The sequence below is a fragment of the Erpetoichthys calabaricus genome, chromosome 1, assembly GCF_900747795.2.
Source record: "Erpetoichthys calabaricus chromosome 1, fErpCal1.3, whole genome shotgun sequence".
Taxonomy (NCBI): Eukaryota; Metazoa; Chordata; class Cladistia; order Polypteriformes; family Polypteridae; genus Erpetoichthys; species Erpetoichthys calabaricus.
Genome location: NC_041394.2, coordinates 61,363,279 through 61,381,146, shown reverse-complemented (window position 1 = coordinate 61,381,146; position 17,868 = coordinate 61,363,279). Strand labels below are relative to the sequence as shown.

Here is a 17,868-nt window from a genome sequence, read left to right as displayed (position 1 = left end):
TGTACATCATGGAGGATAAAGTCAACAAATGTAAAATCCAAATAAAACAGTTGTGCAAATCCAAATAAAACCATATCAGCAAAAAGTTCTTCCTCAGCCAGCCCAGTGTATCCTACACTCGGTCTCCCCAGCAAATAGATAGATACTTTATTAACCCGAAGGTGAAATTCACATACTCCAGCAGCAGCATACTGATACAAAAAACAATATTAAAGAGTAATAAAAATGCAGGTAAAAACAGACAATAACTTTGAATAATGTTAACTTTTACCCCCTCGGGTGGAAGTGAAGAGTCGCATAGTTTGGGGGAGGAACGCTCTCCTCAGTCTGTCAGTGGAGCAGAACAGTGACAGCAGTCTGTCGCTGAAGCTGCTCCTCTGTCTGGAGATGACACTGTTTAGTGGATGCAGTGGATTCTCCATAACTGATAGGAGCCTGCTCAGTGCCCGTCGCTCTGCCACGGATGTCAAACTGTCCAGCACCATGCCTACAATAGAGCCTGTTTTCCTCACCAGTCTGTCCAGGCGTGAGGCGTCCTTCTTCTTAATGCTGCCTCCCCAGCACACCACCATGTAGAAGAGGGCGCTCGCCACAACCATTTGATAGAACATCTGCAGCATCTTATTGCAGATGTTGAAGGACATCAGTCTTCTAAGGAAGTATAGCCGGCTCTGTCCTCTCTTGCACAGAGAATCAGTATTGGCAGTCCAGTCCAATTTATCATCCAGCTGCACTCCCAGGTATTTATAGGTCTGTACCCTCTGCACAAAGTCACCTCTGACGATCACGGGGTCCATGAGGGGCTTGGGCCTCCTAAAATCCACCACCAGCTCCTTGGTTTTGCTGGTGTTCAGGTGTAGGTTGTTTGAGTCGCGCCATTTAACAAAGTCCTTGATGAGGTTCCTATACTCCTCCTCCTGCCCACTCCTGATGCTGCCCACGATAGCAGTGTCGTCAGAGAACTTTTGCACGTGGCAGGACTCCGAGTTGTATTGGAAGTCCGATGTATATAGGCTGAACAGGACTGGAGAAAGTACAGTCCCCTGCGGTGCTCCTGTGTTGCTGACCACAATGTCAAACCTGCAGTTTCCGAGACGCACATACTGAGGTCTGTCTTTAAGACAGTCCACGATCCATGCCACCAGGTATGAATCTACTCCCATCTCTGTCAGCTTGTCCCTACGGAGCAGAGGTTGGATGGTGTTGAAGGCACTAGAGAAGTCTAGAAATATAATTCTTACAGCACCACTGCCTCTGTCCAAGTGGGAGAGTAATCGGTATAGCATATAGATGATGGCATCCTCTTCTCCCACCTTCTCCTGGTATGCGAACTGCAGAGGGTCGAGTCTACCAATCTTCCAACTGGTAGAGACGCAGACAACTACGGCCACCTTTCCTGATTCCCATTGCCGCCTGCCTCGACCAGCAACCTCCAGGATGTGCACAGCCAGACCTCTGGCATCCCAAATGCCAGGATGGTGCTACATGGTTTCCTGGGGGTTCGTTCCATGTCACCACTTATACACTATTCAACAATAACACTCCACTCCACTCGCGGGGTCCAGTTGCTCTACCTCCTCTCACATGCTGCTGCTGCCATACGATTTCCCACTGATAATCCAGAGGATAGCTGAAGAGGCGAACAGTCTTTTTTTTGTCTCATCCAATGATCCTTCTCCATTTCATTATGTAGGCTCCCTTTATAGCACCGATCGTGTGCAGGTGTGCACCCGTTCCAAGGTGAGAACAAAGCACCTGACTGACCCACCTGCATTTGCATGTGAATGCGTGATCAGCTAAGCACACCAATCCACCTCCGAGCGGCATGTGCACAAACATGTACCTGCATCAGCCTGAAGCCTGAGTGCTTTGGGATTCCTGATTATTTATTTAACGTATCATGCCACAAACCTTACTCGTCACAATTTGTACTTTACATTTTACTGGGTACTTTTGAGACTTGAACTTCAGACTGTGTTTCCCTAATGGTGAGAGCACTCCTTGGAAACTATTACTATTTACGATTACATTATTTAAATAAACTAGGGGGCTTCACTCACCAATCCCCGTGTTTGGTTTTCTGGATACACACTTTTAAGGTTTTTTTTTTTTTCTTTGAATTGTTGCTATTTCATTAGTTTCACTTTTATTTCAGAACTTCGTTAAAAACAATATTTGGAATCTTTCGAGTCCCAACATGCTGAATCTTTTAAATGAGGTCCGTGAGACTTGTTTAATGACTTTATACCATAATTCAGGATAGGTTTCTCCATTTGTAATTTCAGCACAGACAAAACGATCTACATCATCAGCAGTTAATAATTTTTTTTGCAAAGTAACCAATAATATGCATGTGAGGTAAACCCCATTTTTGAAATACTCCGACTTAAATTTCAAAACCTTACAATATTTACATACTTCTGACATATCACCTATGACCATATATTCGATCTCCATTCCTCGCTTTGTCCAGCCCCCCCCCCCCCCCCACCATCCAATGACACTTGGTCTGTGGTGATTATTTTCCCTTTTTTTGGGTAATAATTTCCATTTGTTTGGGCTACTGTGATCTTTACTTTCTTTTTCTGATTCTTTCTAATTTTCCTGCTTTCATATTCTTTAATTCACTCTGCATTTGTATCGTGCCGTTTTTTTGAGCCTTTCAAATTCCACTGCTTTCATAATCTCTAACCTGCTCTGCATGTGTATAGTGGCAACATTTTTGAACGTCTTTATGAAGTTCTACTTTGTCTTTTAATTCTGAGCCCGACTGGACATGCTTTTTTTCAATTCCACTTGTTCCAGGCTGATTATTACTTTCCTTATTTTCTGAATTTACACCTAGATTATTCTTTTTTGCATTTAGCTGGGGACTCACGACAAGTATAGGTGGCAATGTGCTGGGGTGTAGACTGTTCGCCAAGGAGCTATGGAGGGGGCAGCTTCATTCTTCTGCTAGTATTGTGTCAGCTCGACTGTCAACAACACGTGCATATTGTTTGCAAATATTCTGTTGTGTTATTTCGGAAAGCAAATTATTTCTTGTGTCATTATGCTGTAAAATGTTAAACCCTACAAAATGGAAAGAAAAAACAAAACCTTTTAACCTTCTTTAAAAGTGAAAACAATAGTCAGAAGTAGGGGTGATACTAAAAGTAAGCCAAGTACAAGTGCTTCGAGTTTAACACTAGAATTACCAGAGCCTACGAAAAAACTCATAGATCCGTCCCACCTTAAATTGCTTCACACTTCTCCATCAGCGTCTTTTGTCCTGTAAATGTGTCGATAAGCAGCAAACAGCAATCAGCCTGCTATCACATCCCCCACTGCGCACAGTTTTCTCAGCTCAAATCTGTTTACCTGCGTGTCAGTAGCTTGGAGTTGTGTAGAGTGAGAAGTCAAGCAAAATGACTCCTTTTATAAGTACTATATCGTTATTTGGAACGCATGCATTTCATATGTGTTCCGTGTCTACAAAGATCTATGTAAACCCATCGTTAAAACAGAAACGTTTTTCATGTTTTAGTAATAATTGACAAAACGTAGACATGAAGTATATAATGTGTGATGCCTGAATTCCAAATATCAAAGAAACACTTTCACAACTGGTACAAATATAACAGAATAAATGAGCTTTTATTCAAAAATATAACTGCAAAAAAACAACCCACGTTTACCTGCAACATTGACACATGATTGGCATGACAGATTCGGTGGTGCAACGGTATCTGCTGCTGACTTGTAATCAAAGCTTCCCGGGTTCGATCCCGGGCAAGTCCGTTTTGAGAACTGAGCTGCTCGTGTTCTTACTATTTTTGAATATAAACACATACATTTGATTCCAGTCTGTAACAGCCGGTGTAATTTATGATACTTGTAAAGGTTAGCTTTGTTTTTTTTTATTCTGTTATTCTCTTAGCCATGTTCATGTTCCCAACTCACGAAAAATCTCTCCCCCCCCCCCAAGCCCCTCCCCATTATCAGATCAAGAATGCACTTTTGCCATCGCTGCACTATGTACATGGGAAGCTCTGCACTCATGACTTTACGCTGTAGATCTGACTTTTACATACAAAGGAAGATGCATGTGCCCAAAACATTAACATTTATATGTTACTTACATAAAAGTCAGATCCGATGTTGAACCGTCATCATGTAAGTAAGTAACTCAAGGTAAATAACATTCGATTTACCTATTTACAATTATTTATTTACTTACTTCCTACAGCGTAAAGTCTCGAGTGCAGAGCTTCCCAAGTACATATACAAAGTACAGCGATGGCAAAAGTACATTCTTGATCCGATGTAGAACCCTCGTCATGTAAGTATATAACTCGAGGTAAATAGGTAAATAACATTAGCTCTGGCTTTTATGTAAGTAAAATATAAATGTTAATGTTTTGGGCACATGCACCGTCCTTTGTATGTAAGAGCCAGATCTACAGCATAAAGTCACAAGTGAACTGCAAAGCTTCCTCTGTTTGATCGTCAAAAGCATGAACACAAATTACACGTGTAATGTCACAAAAAATACCTGCTGACACTTTAGTACGCGAGCAATGGTACGAGAATGCATTTAGACTTTTTTGGGCACATACACCACGTTAGTGTTTAGATCTGGAAGGTGTAGCGTTGGCGAAATAAATAACATGCGAGCTATAGCGCGTCTTTATGTGATCCAAATAAAAACATTTGAGCTATAGCGCGTCTTTACTGTATGTGATCCAAATAAATAACAATTGAGCTATAGTGAGCTATAGCGCGTCTTTATGTGATCCAAATAAATAACATTTGAGCTATAGTGAGCTATAGCACATCTTTATGGGATCCAAATAAATAACATTTGAGCTATAGCATGTCTTTATGTAAAAACAGCAGTGTCAGATGGGGAGGGGGGGGGGGGGGGTACAGTAGAATCGTGAACGCGACAGAGAATGAAACTGAATAAAAAAAAACAAAAAAACAAAACAAAGCTAACCTTTACAAGTATCACACATTTACACCAGCTGTTACAGACTGACTGAGCGCATTTGTTCTCTTATATTTGTACCTACTGTGATGTGTTTCTTTGGTGTCATTTTGCTTGACTTCTCACTCTATACAACTCCAAGCAACTGACACGCAGGTAAACAGATTTGAGCGGAGAACTGTGCGGCAGTGGGGGATGTGATAGTAGACTGCTTGCTGCTTATCAAAACATTTACAGGACAAAAGACGCTAATGGAGAAGTGTGAAGCGATTTAAGGTGGGACGGATCTACGAGTTTTTTCGTAGGCTCTGGTAATTCTAGTGTTAAAAGAAACAGTGAAAAATAAATGTGATTATACTTCAGAATGTATGACAGAAACCAAAAAAGAGAAGGAAACTTTGTTAGGCATTAAGAGCACGTAAAGCTTGGTTTCACTGTAGTCCCTGGCAATGAACTACTGCCACAGGTATTAAATTGTTAGTCATAGTGTCTACTAGCTATTTGTGTGAGAAGACTTTTCAACTCTACCACTGATAAAAATGAAAGAGAAACCGAATGGATGTCAATGAAGCGCTTAGTCTCTCTGAAGCCACACTGTAGCCAAAGTTATCAAGTATTCTTGCAAAGAAGCATCAGCAGATTTTGCACTAGCTTTATTTGAATAAAATATTGCTTTCTAAAAATTTCAGTTCAATTACATTCAGTTATTAGCATTTTTACTGGTTAGTTTGTGGTTATTTCAGAGAATTTTCTTTTTACAGTGTTATATTTAAAAACTAAAACAAAATACTATACAAATAATGTTTTTTATTACAACATTCCGTACAGACAGATCAATTTTTACAAAAATAGGATTGAAAACAAATCAACCCCCACCCATGAGAAAGAGAGCATGACCAACAGTGTAAAACTTACAGCTAGTAAAAATAAGTAAATCGATCAATTAATAAGCGGGTAAAGATAAACTGAGAAGAAAAAAAAGAGATGGAGAGAGAATCTGCTTCCTCAGTGCTTTAAGAGATTATTCTAAAATGTTATTGATTAGATCCTGCAAGGTTTTGAAAAAGTTCTGCATAGATCCTCTAAGTGAGAATTTGATTATTTCCAATTTCAAATAGTATAAAACATCAGTTACCCACTGACTTAAAAGAGGAGAGTTAGGATTCTTCTAGTTGAGCAAGGTAAGTCTATGTGCCATTAGTGTAGTAAAAGCAATTACAGTTTGTTTGTCCTTCTCCACTTTAAGCCCATCTGGAAGTACACCAAACACAGCTGTTAATGGGTTAGAAGGGATTGTGACACCAAAGCTGTCTGAAAGGCATTTAAAAATTTTGGTCCAAAATGATGTTAATTTGGCGCATGCCCAAAACATGTGGCCCAATGAGGCTGGAACTTGAATGTAGTGTTTGCAAGTTGGATCTTGCTCTGGAAACATTTTAGATAAGTTTAAACGAGATAGATGTGCTCGAAATATAATTTTGAGTTGAATAATTGCATGCTTTGCACATATGGAGCGCGAGTGAATTCGCTGCATTGCTACCTTCCACTTCTTTTCTGAGATGTTGAGTGAGAGATCCTTTCCCACTGTCCTCTTGGATCTTTGAAAGAGAGAGACTGTAAAATGGTTTTATATATTGCAGAAATGCTGTCTTGAGTCCTACAAAATGAGCAAAATATTTTTTCCAGCATAGTGTGAGGTGAGGAAAATTGGGTAGGTTCTGTTTAACAAAGTTTCTAATTTGAAGATAGCGAAAGAAATGTGTTGCTGGAAAGTTAAATTTGGAATGTAATTGTTCATAGGATACAAAGATATTGTCTATGTACAGAGCTCTAAGTAATTTAATCCCAAATGTTTTACAGATATTAAAAACTGCATGGTTTTTGTTTGCAAGGGTTGAAAAAGGTGGTTCTCATGCCGAGGTGCCACAGATTAAACCTTCTCTATCTTAAAATGCTTTCTACATTGTTTCCATATTCTGAGTGAGTGAAGCACAATTGGGTTGTTAGTATATTGGCAATAACTTGCATTTATTGGGGCACAAAGCAGGGGATACATGGATGTTTTAAATTCCAAATAAATGAGGTTATGGTTGAATCTAATTGCTTAAAAAATGATTTATTGATGTATACTGGAATGTTTTGAAATAAAAAGATAAGCTTAGGAAGGATATTCATCTTCCATCCATCCATTTTCCAACCCGCTGAATCCGAACACAGGGTCACGGGGGTCTGCTGGAGCCAATCCCAGCCAACACAGGGCACAAGGCAGGGAACCAATCCTGGGCAGGGTGCCAACCCACCGCAGGACACACACAAACACACCCACACACCAAGCACACACTAGGGCCAATTTAGAATCGCCAATCCACCTAACCTGCATGTCTTTGGACTGCGGGAGGAAACCGGAGCGCCCGGAGGAAACCCACGCAGACACGGGGAGAACATGCAAACTCCACGCAGGGAGGACCCGGGAAGCGAACCCAGGTCCCCAGATCTCCCAACTGCGAGGCAGCAGCGCTACCCACTGCGCCACCGTGCCGCCCAAGAGCACACTTTTATTCAAATTAATTCTGAGACCAGAAATCTTTTGAAATTTTGTAAGTGCTGTTAGGACTGCAGGCACAGTATTTTGTGGGTCTGATATATACAGTACCATATCTTCTGAATATAGAGAAATTTTCTGTTCAAGTCCTTATCTGATAATCCCCTTTATCTGATAATCATTTTGACAGTGAACTGCCAGAGGCTCAATGGCGATTGCAAAAAGTAGTGGTGACAAGGGGCATCTGTGACGTTGTGGGTTCTGCTCCATGCTCCCATCCAGCTTCTGGGAGCTCTTGAACCCGACACCGTCGGTAATGTCACAGATGAGCTGGATAGTGAGGCACAACAATGAAGCAAGGGGATGGTGCAAAAAGTGCAAAGTGCTTTTATTAAAACAGCAATAAAATCAAAAAAGTGTTCAAATAAATAGTGCAGTGTCTCTCAAAGGTCAATAAATAAATAATCAAATAAAAACAGGTGAAAGGATGGAGGTAAAAACAACATAGAAAAAATCCTTTAAAAACCAAGAGACTAAACAATTGCTGGAAGCAGTCTTTTAAAACAAAGCCCGGTGCCTTCTTTTACTGGTGACACCCTTGCTTCTCCCATCCAGGCTATGCACCAGGGGAGTCACCCTACATGCAGCTGACCTTCTTCCCTGTACTTGTCTGGTGGCCTTTCCGATCTCTAGCTCCGGTTCTGCTCACCCAGACCAAGACTTGGGCTCGTCTCTCCCAGCTGCCTGCAATCAGCATGAGCCTGCGCACACTCACTCATTCCCTTTCACCGGTTTTCTCCGTCCTGCTTCCTGCCGTCTTCTTCACCCTTAACCTCCCTTCCCATTCTTTTTTTTTTATATATATATTTTTTATATTTATTATATGATCCGGGTATGTGGATCAGGTGTGGCAATTAGTAGCTCCCGGCAACAATTACAGATGCGGACAAGTCCTCAACTGTGCACTTAAGCGAGGACCGTCCGCATCACGAATCACCCGGGAACCACTCTGGCCACAATACCACGCCTCCTCTCTAAGCCACGAGGGTGGCAATTATTTATTTAAAAAGTGGCCTTTTTGACTTGAGCTGTGGACCCGCTATCATCGTCTGGTACCACGTTCTAGTTTAAAGTAGTATGAATTAATGTTGTTAATACAAACTGAAGCTTCTGGTTTGGTATACAGTAGTTTGATCCATGCACAAATGTTTGGGCCAAACCCAAATTTCTCCAATGTAGTGAAAAGGTAGTTCCATTCAATCATATCAAATGCTTTTTCTGCATCCAACAATATCAACATCTCTGGGGCGTTTGACTTTGTGGGTGAATATGTTACATTAAACAGGAATTGAGGATTGGAAGCAAAGTGTCGGCCTTTAATAAATCCAGTTTGATCTTGTGATATTACCAAAGGAAAGCACTTTCTCCATCCTTCTAGCTAGGACTTTGGAGAGGATCTTAAAATCATTATTCAGAAGTGAAATTGGTCTGTATGATGCACACTGTAATAAGTCCTTATTTTGTTTAGGAAATATGGTGATTAATGTTTGGCAAAAAGTTTGAGGTAGAATTTTATTGTCTCTAACTTCTGTGAATTTTGCTAATAAGAGGGGAGCTAGCAGAGTGGAGAATTTCTTATAAAATTCGACAGGGTAGCCATCAGGGCCAGCTGCTTTCCCACTCTTAAGAGACTTTATAGCATCTAGTAATTCTGAAAGTGCCAAAGGTTTATCCAATTTCTCTGTACTAAGAGGATCTATTTCTGGTATCTGTAATGCATCCAGAAATGCATTAGATTGTGTCTTGTCTTCTTTAAACTTAGTAGAATATAAGGATTTATATTAGTCTCTAAATGTGTGCATTATATTTTTATGGTCAATGATTTTGTCTCTGTGTTGGTGATTGTTGGGATTTCATTGCGAACTTCTTGCTTGTGGATTTGTTGAGCTAAGAGCTTATTAGCTTTCTCTCCATGTTCACAGTAATGATGTCTTGATTTAAAAAGGAGTTTTTCAGTTTCTTTACTTGTCAAGAGGTTGAGCTCTGAATTCAGAGCCTGCCTTTTCCTATGAAGAGCCTCACTTGGACACCTGGCATGTTCTTGATCTATTGTAGTAATTTTGCTGGTTAGCTCTGATACCTTCTTAGTTTCTAATTTATTTCTGTGGGAAAGATATGAGATAATCGGTCCTCTTAAGAAGTCCTTCAGGGTTTCCCAGAGTATTCCTGCGGAGACCTCTGAGGATGTATTTGTTGTATGTTGTACAGTTCTCGTCTGCTAAGTATGTGGGGCATAATGATTTTATGCTCCAAGATCAGAGGGGCATGGTCGGAAATAACCATAGCGTCATACTTGCAAGATTTAATCGTAGGCAAGAAATTTTTATCTTTAAAGAAATAATCAATTCTTGAGTAGAAATGATGCACTGGTGAGTAGAAGGAATATGTTCTTCAGTTTGGGTTTAGAAATCTCCAGGGGTCTGATAAGTTGTGGTCAGTTGCAAACTGTGTAATTGTCTTTGCAGTGTTAGATGTCATCACCCCTGTGACAGGAGACCTATCTAAGTCTGGATTTAAAACACAATTAAAGTCCCCAGCCATTATAATTTTAAGAGTGTTCACATTGGGAATGGATGTAAATACATTTTGCATGAATTCCTTATCATTCACATTTGGTGCATAAACATTTATCAAAATTACTTTACAGTTAAATAAATTGCCCATGACAATCAAATATGTCTCTTCAGGATCAGATACTACATCTGATACCACAAATGAGACTGTTTGATGTATAAGAATTCCCACACCTCTAGTTTTCTCTGTAAAGCTGGAATGGAACATTTTTCCAGTCCAGTCTTTTTGCAGCCGGAACTGATCCTTGCTTAATATGTGGGTCTCCTGTAAAAATACTATTTTAGCATTTTGACCTGTTAGGTGAGAGAATACTTTCTCTTTAATTCGGGATTCAGGCCTTTAACATTCCAGCTCACAAACTGTTCCGTAATGGAGACATTGAATCTGAATTTTTGATGTCATTTTGTAGTCTTAACTGAAAGTGAGACAGCTTTGACCTTAATTTACAATTTTCTCAGGAGTTATTGCCATGTAGCCTATTGTTACGTTGGTAATTATAAGGATTAAAAGGATAGATTAGAGATAGTTTGCTCTCCCTCTCCCCCCCCCCCCCCCCCATTTTGCCTCCCCATGTGAGGCTGGACCCCACTTCACAAAGTCCCAGTCCTCAGACATACCTAGAGACAGAGAACATCCAAAACAAAACAATCCCCCCAGCAGCGGCGTATGAGGATTAAAATTGAGATATCTATTGCTGATACAGTTGAAATACTATAAGCATAAAATATAATCTTTAACAGTCTTGAAATAGTAAGATAGTAAACCCAGGGAATGGTCTTAAAAAGTGACCCTGGATAAGCATAGTAAACCCTAATGCAATAGTAACAATAACAATAAACAAGGGTATGATGTTAAACAGTCTCCTTTAGAATAATAAAAAGTTAGTAATTTAATTTGGTTGGTCTTCTTATTTTTTTTTTTTTTTAAAAACAGTTTTGTATACGAGATATATTCTCAATGCCTGGAGTAGCACACTTGGCACATTTAACACAGGGGACAACATGGTGAACTGCCACAGGGCATCTTTAAAGCCAGTCGCAGTTGATAAACTTGTATTTCTTGCACAAAATTTGTGAAGTCACTTGAATGATTGTTCTTGTCATGGTTAATTTGTTAGCAAAATACAGCTTAAAAATAAAAGGTCTCAATATATATATATATATTTTTTTAATGGAAAATCTACTAAAGTAGTTAAAGCACCTACTCCTACAATACCTAAGTAGAGTCAGAGGCTTTCTTGCATTAATTTTTATATGGACTTCAGGAAGAAGGCATACAACATCCAGCCACTCATCATCAATGGGGACTGTGTGGAGAGGGTCTCAGACTTCCGCTTCTTGGGAGTCACCACTAGGGAGGACTTGACCTGGGGAACACACACTGCTGAGGTAGTGAAGAAGGCCCAAAAGAGACTCTTCTTCCTGAGGGTGCTCAGAAAGAACATCATCCCTGAGAAACTGTTGGTGTCCTTTTAATGCTGTACAGTAGAGAGAATCCTGGTCTACTGTCTCTGTGCGTGGTTCTCCAGCTGCACAGTAGCACAGAAGAAAGAGCTCCACAGGGTCATTAATGTCACCCAGCGGATAGTCGGCTGTCCTCTACCCTCACTAGAAGAACTACATAGTTCCTGTTGTCTCAGGAACGTCAAGAAAATTCTTCAGGACCCATCACACCCAGGACATGCATTGTTTGAAAGCCTGTCTTCAGGCAGACGTTTCAGATCCATAAAGACTAAGACAAATAGACTGAGAAACAGTTTCTATCCTTCAGCCATCACCATGCTGAATGCTGCTAAGTGGTCAGTCTGACCGAATACACCTTCATTCTAAGTTAACATTTGATAAGGGACAAGTACAATATAATGTATGTATGTATGAGTGGAAAACATTGTTCTGCTGTTATGTACAATTTTGGATACAACTAAAATAAGGGAATAAAATAAGTAACTTGAGTAATTGTGTTTTGGTTTTGTTTTATTTTTTTCTGCACTGGAAAATTGCACCTAAAAATTTCCTTGTACAATGTCTCATAGCTACAATGACAACAAAGATTTTGATTTTGGATTTGGATTTGATATGCATTGCTTGCGATAATCAGCATATTTTGTTAATGCCTATGCTATTATAAAGTAAATCATAAAAAGATATTACTGTGCAATTACGTCCAAATAATTAAATACAAGAACAATATAACTGTGTGACTTCTGTTTTGAATAAAACTGGATAGGAAAACATATTGATGCATATTGTATATCAACATTTGGCCCCAAAATATCATGATATGCATTTTGAGCCATATCGCTTAGCCCTAAGAGGAACATTGAGCTTTGCTGGGATGAATGTTCTCAAAGAGTTTGTTCTAATATTCTAATCAGAGGGTTAACCTTAGATTTTTTTTAATTCAACTCTTCTACAGAACCAATCTGGCAAGGACTTTCATTTCAGCATATGTCTCTTTATACTTTGATTTTCAGTAAACATGAAGAACAGATTATCCAAATTGATATATTTGGTTAACTCTTACATTTCTTGCCAACCTAGGCATTTCAATTAACAATTACATGCATCAGAAATCAAAGCAGACTCACCTGCCCAGTCACTGGCTCAAGTTGCTGCAAAGTGGCTAGGACAAATACAGCAGTTTTGCCCATTCCTGACTTTGCTTGGCATAAAACATCCATGCCTAGAATGGCCTGAGGAATGCATTCATGCTGTACTGTGGAGGTAAAGAAGAAGAGAAATATAAGGAATATAAAGGGGTATCCTGAAAAGTTACACTGCACCATTTTTACCATTTAAAAATGTTTACATTATTCCATCAAACTACTCTAAAGTTTGATAAACACATTATTTATCTAAAAGGGGAACTGAACTTCCTGCAGGGCATGCTATACACAAAAATACCTCTGAGGGAAAAACACCTGCAAAAGCAAGGTGTTGATATAGTAATGGTGTTGGCATATTTGGCAGTGCAGGTTTTAAATTCATCCCACAAAGGGTGAAGAACTAATATAAACGAAACCTATCAGTAAAGAGGAGGGAAAAAGAACCACTAGGTAATTTTCAAAATGGGTTTGGGATGTTCTTAACAAACATGAATCTTTATGCTTCTCTATGTTTTAGATCTGGATCACTTAATTTTAATTGTAAGAAATAAATGAAAATACCCTTGTACTTAATAAAATATATTACACTATATATCATATAATGTGCATTGCATTTACCTTCAGATGGATGCTCAAAACCACAGTCCACAATAGCTCGAAGCAGTTCAGGTTTGAGAAGGAAATCCCTGAAACCTGAACTGTGAATGGACACATATGAACCCTTTACATCCTTTTTAGCTGGTAGGTCAGTGACATCACCAGTGGCTGCATTTTCTACTTCATCATCTTCATAATCCAAGAGCTCATTGTCCACATCATTCTCAGCCATTGTTTTCACTTCAGATGTGAGAATTGGGGGGGGGGGGGGATTAAAAAAAAGAAGCATTTTACATACCGCATATCATCATTGGACACAAAAAACACATGCAAACAAGTTACATCTTGGGCAAATTCACACAGTTAAGAAGATTAAATTCAAAAGGTTCTCTTTGTTGGGCTTAGATTGAAAACCATTACCAGTTTAACACTAAGCCAGCCATGGTCTGCTGTACATTAATGACATCCATCCACTTCATGCTCTCTCTGCTCGGTTTTTAATAAAAACAGCAGCCTTAGCAGTGCTCTTTTGTGTGAATTGCTCAATGTTTATGTAACAGTTATGAGACAAACTGCATTCTAAGCCATTTTATTTTCATTTGGAGTTTACATTTTTGGCTTAATTGAATTAAGCTTTACAATTGCAATAACTGTATATTCAACATGTAGCGCATTTATTTTGCATTAACATTCATAAATGTATTATGTAGCGATCTTTGCATCTGTTACGATTACTAGAGCAAGTCAAATATAAAACCAAATTACTTTGTGAGCAACGGTAACGACAGAGTGTGGGCGTTCCATTACCTTCTGACCCAACACAGCATATGGTAATACAATGCTAGAAAGGAAAAAAGTTGAAGAATGAACAGTGGGCTTTCTTTGTAAAAACAGATGGTCTGATGGAGTGCGGTACTTGGCCATTAATGCCTTTCAGAAAAAAAAACAAAACATAAGTACAGCTATGCTGAATTACTGGCGTATGTATGAATCACATGCACACACTTGCATGTATTGTATGTTGCTACCCAAATTTGAACTGCTGTCTCACTCTCCTCCAGATAACTGTCATTTATAATCACTCACATAGTATCAATACATATAATAGTTTTTAGATTAGTTTATGTTTTATACTGGTGCTTCAATTACTTTAGTTAGCTAAAAAAAAAAACAAAAAAAACCAAAAACAAACAATGCTCAAAAAATTAAAGGAACACTTAATCACCATAGTCTAACACGAAGTCAATTAACCTTTAGGGATATCTGTCCAGGTGGGAAGCATAAGCAAATCAACTTCACCTGCTTTGATGCAAATGAAAGTGACCAACAGGCGCACAGGAGAGGAAACAGCAAGACAACCCCACAAAAGGCAATGGTTTTGCAGGTGGTGGCCGCAGACAACTCCTCTCTCCTTATCTTTCCTGACCAATTCTTCTCTAGTTTTGTCTTTTGCTAGTGTCCGTGTCACTATTGGCAACATGAGGAAGAACCTGCAGCCAATTTAAATTGCATAGGTTGTCCAGCTCATCCACGATGGCACAAACGTACGTGCCATCGCAAGAAGCATGGAGTATACCAGTAGATGGGCCATTCCACAAGAAGAGCTGGAAAGAAACAGATGGGCATTAACCCAGCAGCGTGCAAGAAGGAACAGGAGAAATGCTGCACAGCTTTACAAAATTACCTCCAGCTGGTTACTAGAGTGCACATTACCAAACTGTCAAAAACATACTATGACGGTGTCAGGACAGCCTGACGTCCTCTAATGGGAACTGTGCTTACAGCCCATCACTGTGCAATTTGATTGGCATTTGCCAAAGAATACCACAATTGCCAGCTCTACCATTGGTACCCCATTCTCTTCACAGATGAGAGCAGGCTCACACTGAGCACATTTAAAAGATGTGAGAGTCTGGAGGCGCCGTGGTGAACATTATGCAGCCTGCAACATCATCCACCATGACCAGTTTGGTGGTGGGTCAGTGATTTTCTGGGGAGGCATAACCTTGGAGAGTTGCAAAGACCTCCACATACTAGGAAATAGTACCTTGACTGCTGTTAGATAGCGAGATGAAATTCTCAAAGACATTGTCATACCTTACGCTGGTGCAGTGGGCCCTGGGTTCCTCCTGATGTAGGACAATGCCAGCCTCATGCAGCCAGAGTGTGTTGGAAGTTCCTGGATGACAAAGGAATTGATGCCATTGACTGCCCTGAATGTTTTCCAGAACTGAATCCAATTGAGAACCTCTGGGACATTATGTATCATTGCATCGGACACCACCAAGTACCGCCAGTCTGTTCGGGAGCTCACTGTTGATCTGATCCAAGTCTTGGAGGAGATATCCCAAGACATCATTCGCCTTCTCATCAGAAGCATTCCTAGACGTTGTCGGGAGTTCATACAGGGACATTGGGACCATACACACTGAGTCACATTATGAATTGCCTTGATGAAATTTATGCAAGGTGGATCAGCCTGTGATTTCAATTTTAACTTTGACTTTCAGTATAATGTTCAATCCAGCCCCCAAGGGGTTGGTGATTTTGGTTTCCATTGACCGTTGTTGAATCATTTTGTTCTCAGTGAATTACACAGCATTACTAAGTAAAGATTTTCCACTTTTATATTTCATTCATCAAGATCCAATGTGTGACTCAAGTATTCCCTTAATTTTTTTGAGCAGTCTGTATAAATTCACCTAAAATTTCAAGATTTATGCACACTTGGAATTCAAAGTACACAACCATAATGCTAGGCAAAATTACACAAAATTATATTCATAGATTATGTATGATTAAATATTTTAACATAAAAATCACATTCAACAAAAAACACCACATACAAAATAAGGCTGTCCGTGTATTGCAAGCTGAAAATACAACTGCATCCTTCCTAGAAATGCAAAATTTTAAATACTTTTACTATCAATGAGAAAAAGTGCAAAATAAGAAAATGTCTTTTTAAATTTGCAGCCTTTATTCTTCTTCCCTGTTGCCTCTACAATCCTTTCACATCACATACAAGAACCTTTACTTAAACTTTCTGCACTTTTCAATTTTTTTTCTCTTTTGCAGCCCTCACTGCACTGATCTATAATTAAGAAACAACTTTACCAAGAACATTTTCTCTTTCTTTCTTTCTCTCTTTCTTTAAGCAGTTTATTTACCAAAGCACATCAGCCAACTTCTTGACTGTAATATAACTACTGGTCTCTAGAGTGAGCTGCCTGTTGAGGAGTTTATGCAACTGTGCTCTGATAGCCATCCGACCACCTGTTACAAACAGCCTGCTTGTTCTCGTCCCCATTATAGCCAAGCTACTTTTGCAGGGTAAAAAGGCTTGATGTACAGGTCTGGCGTTTTCTTCCTCCGTCCTGAGACAAGGCATGCCCTGCTCTAAACGAAATCACCCTGTCTAATAACGGGATATATAACAGGGAGCCTTGTGTGGTACATGCTAAACCAGGGTAAAGAAAACTCGGAAGCTGCTGGTTGGGAACAGGCTTTAACTTTGTCCTATATTATCTCATACCAGTTCCATTCTGCTGTTTTCATTTTAAGTGATGAAATAATCAGTATGAGCTGTCACTTCTAACTGCTATTGTCCTTTTGCATCCTTTACATTTTACCTTAGTTTGTTCAACATCCGATCTTTCATATCTGAATCAATTCCAGGAAATTGATTTGGACATTACAGATGTGCTGCTTGCTATATTCTTCGCATTAATATGGTAATGATCTGTCCCATATACAAGGAACAAAACTTCACTGATTTTTTTTTTTTTTTGATCAAACACACACAACAAAATGCAATTAATAACTATTTACAACTCTCTCATTGTTAAGGCCATGGGAGACCCTGTCACTTTGGTGCTTACTCTGTCCATTTTTTTTTTTTTAAATTAAAATACAGCTCCCACTTTCAGCCTCCTGTTTCAAAGTCACAGCAGTCCACAGGAGCTTTACATGACACTGTGAAGCAGGCTTTGTCTAGCTCCGACCTGGAAGACAAATTTACCATCCCACATACAGCTTAGCTTGGGGCTAGGGGTATAACATTCCAATAATCTGTACCAATGCATCAGTGAAATAGCACACAATTCAGTATCATCAATGTGACACAAATATGGATGTGTCTGTAGTTATTTTCACAGCTGTTCCAACATTATTCCTCCCTGCACACACCTGTACTGTATGTGATGCCATGCGTGTAAGCTTGAGGCAGTCTGCCTTGCTTACATGCTAGTGCTAACATTAAAGTGCCTAATAATGTAACAGTAGTCTACCAGTATTCTGAGCAGTAGAAGGCAAGAAAAGGGTTTTAGGCTCCCATTGGCAAGAAATCATGACTTTGGAAACATTTTGGTTTCAGAAAATACAGTATAATGAACAGACAGTCAAGACCTCTGTTGTTTGCAAAAAATGTAAGAGTGAGTTAAGATACTCAGGAAATACCACAAACCTGTTAAGCTCACTTTAAAACTTGAGCTGTTGGCTCTTTCACAAAAAAAAACTCCC

General features: G+C 39.5%; 1 protein-coding gene across 1 annotated transcript in view; it reads right to left on the bottom strand.

The window, feature by feature from the left end:
* ddx39b (DEAD (Asp-Glu-Ala-Asp) box polypeptide 39B) overlaps window positions 1-17,868 on the bottom strand; it is a 50,584-nt gene that overhangs the window by 29,949 nt on the left and 2,767 nt on the right. The window contains exons 2-3 of the mRNA XM_028800600.2: window positions 13,369-13,587; window positions 12,733-12,860 (exon numbers count right to left, since the gene is read on the bottom strand). Of these exons, the coding sequence (XP_028656433.1) occupies window positions 12,733-12,860; window positions 13,369-13,579 (339 nt within the window). The 5' untranslated portion in view covers window positions 13,580-13,587. The remainder of the gene's footprint in view (window positions 1-12,732; window positions 12,861-13,368; window positions 13,588-17,868) is intronic.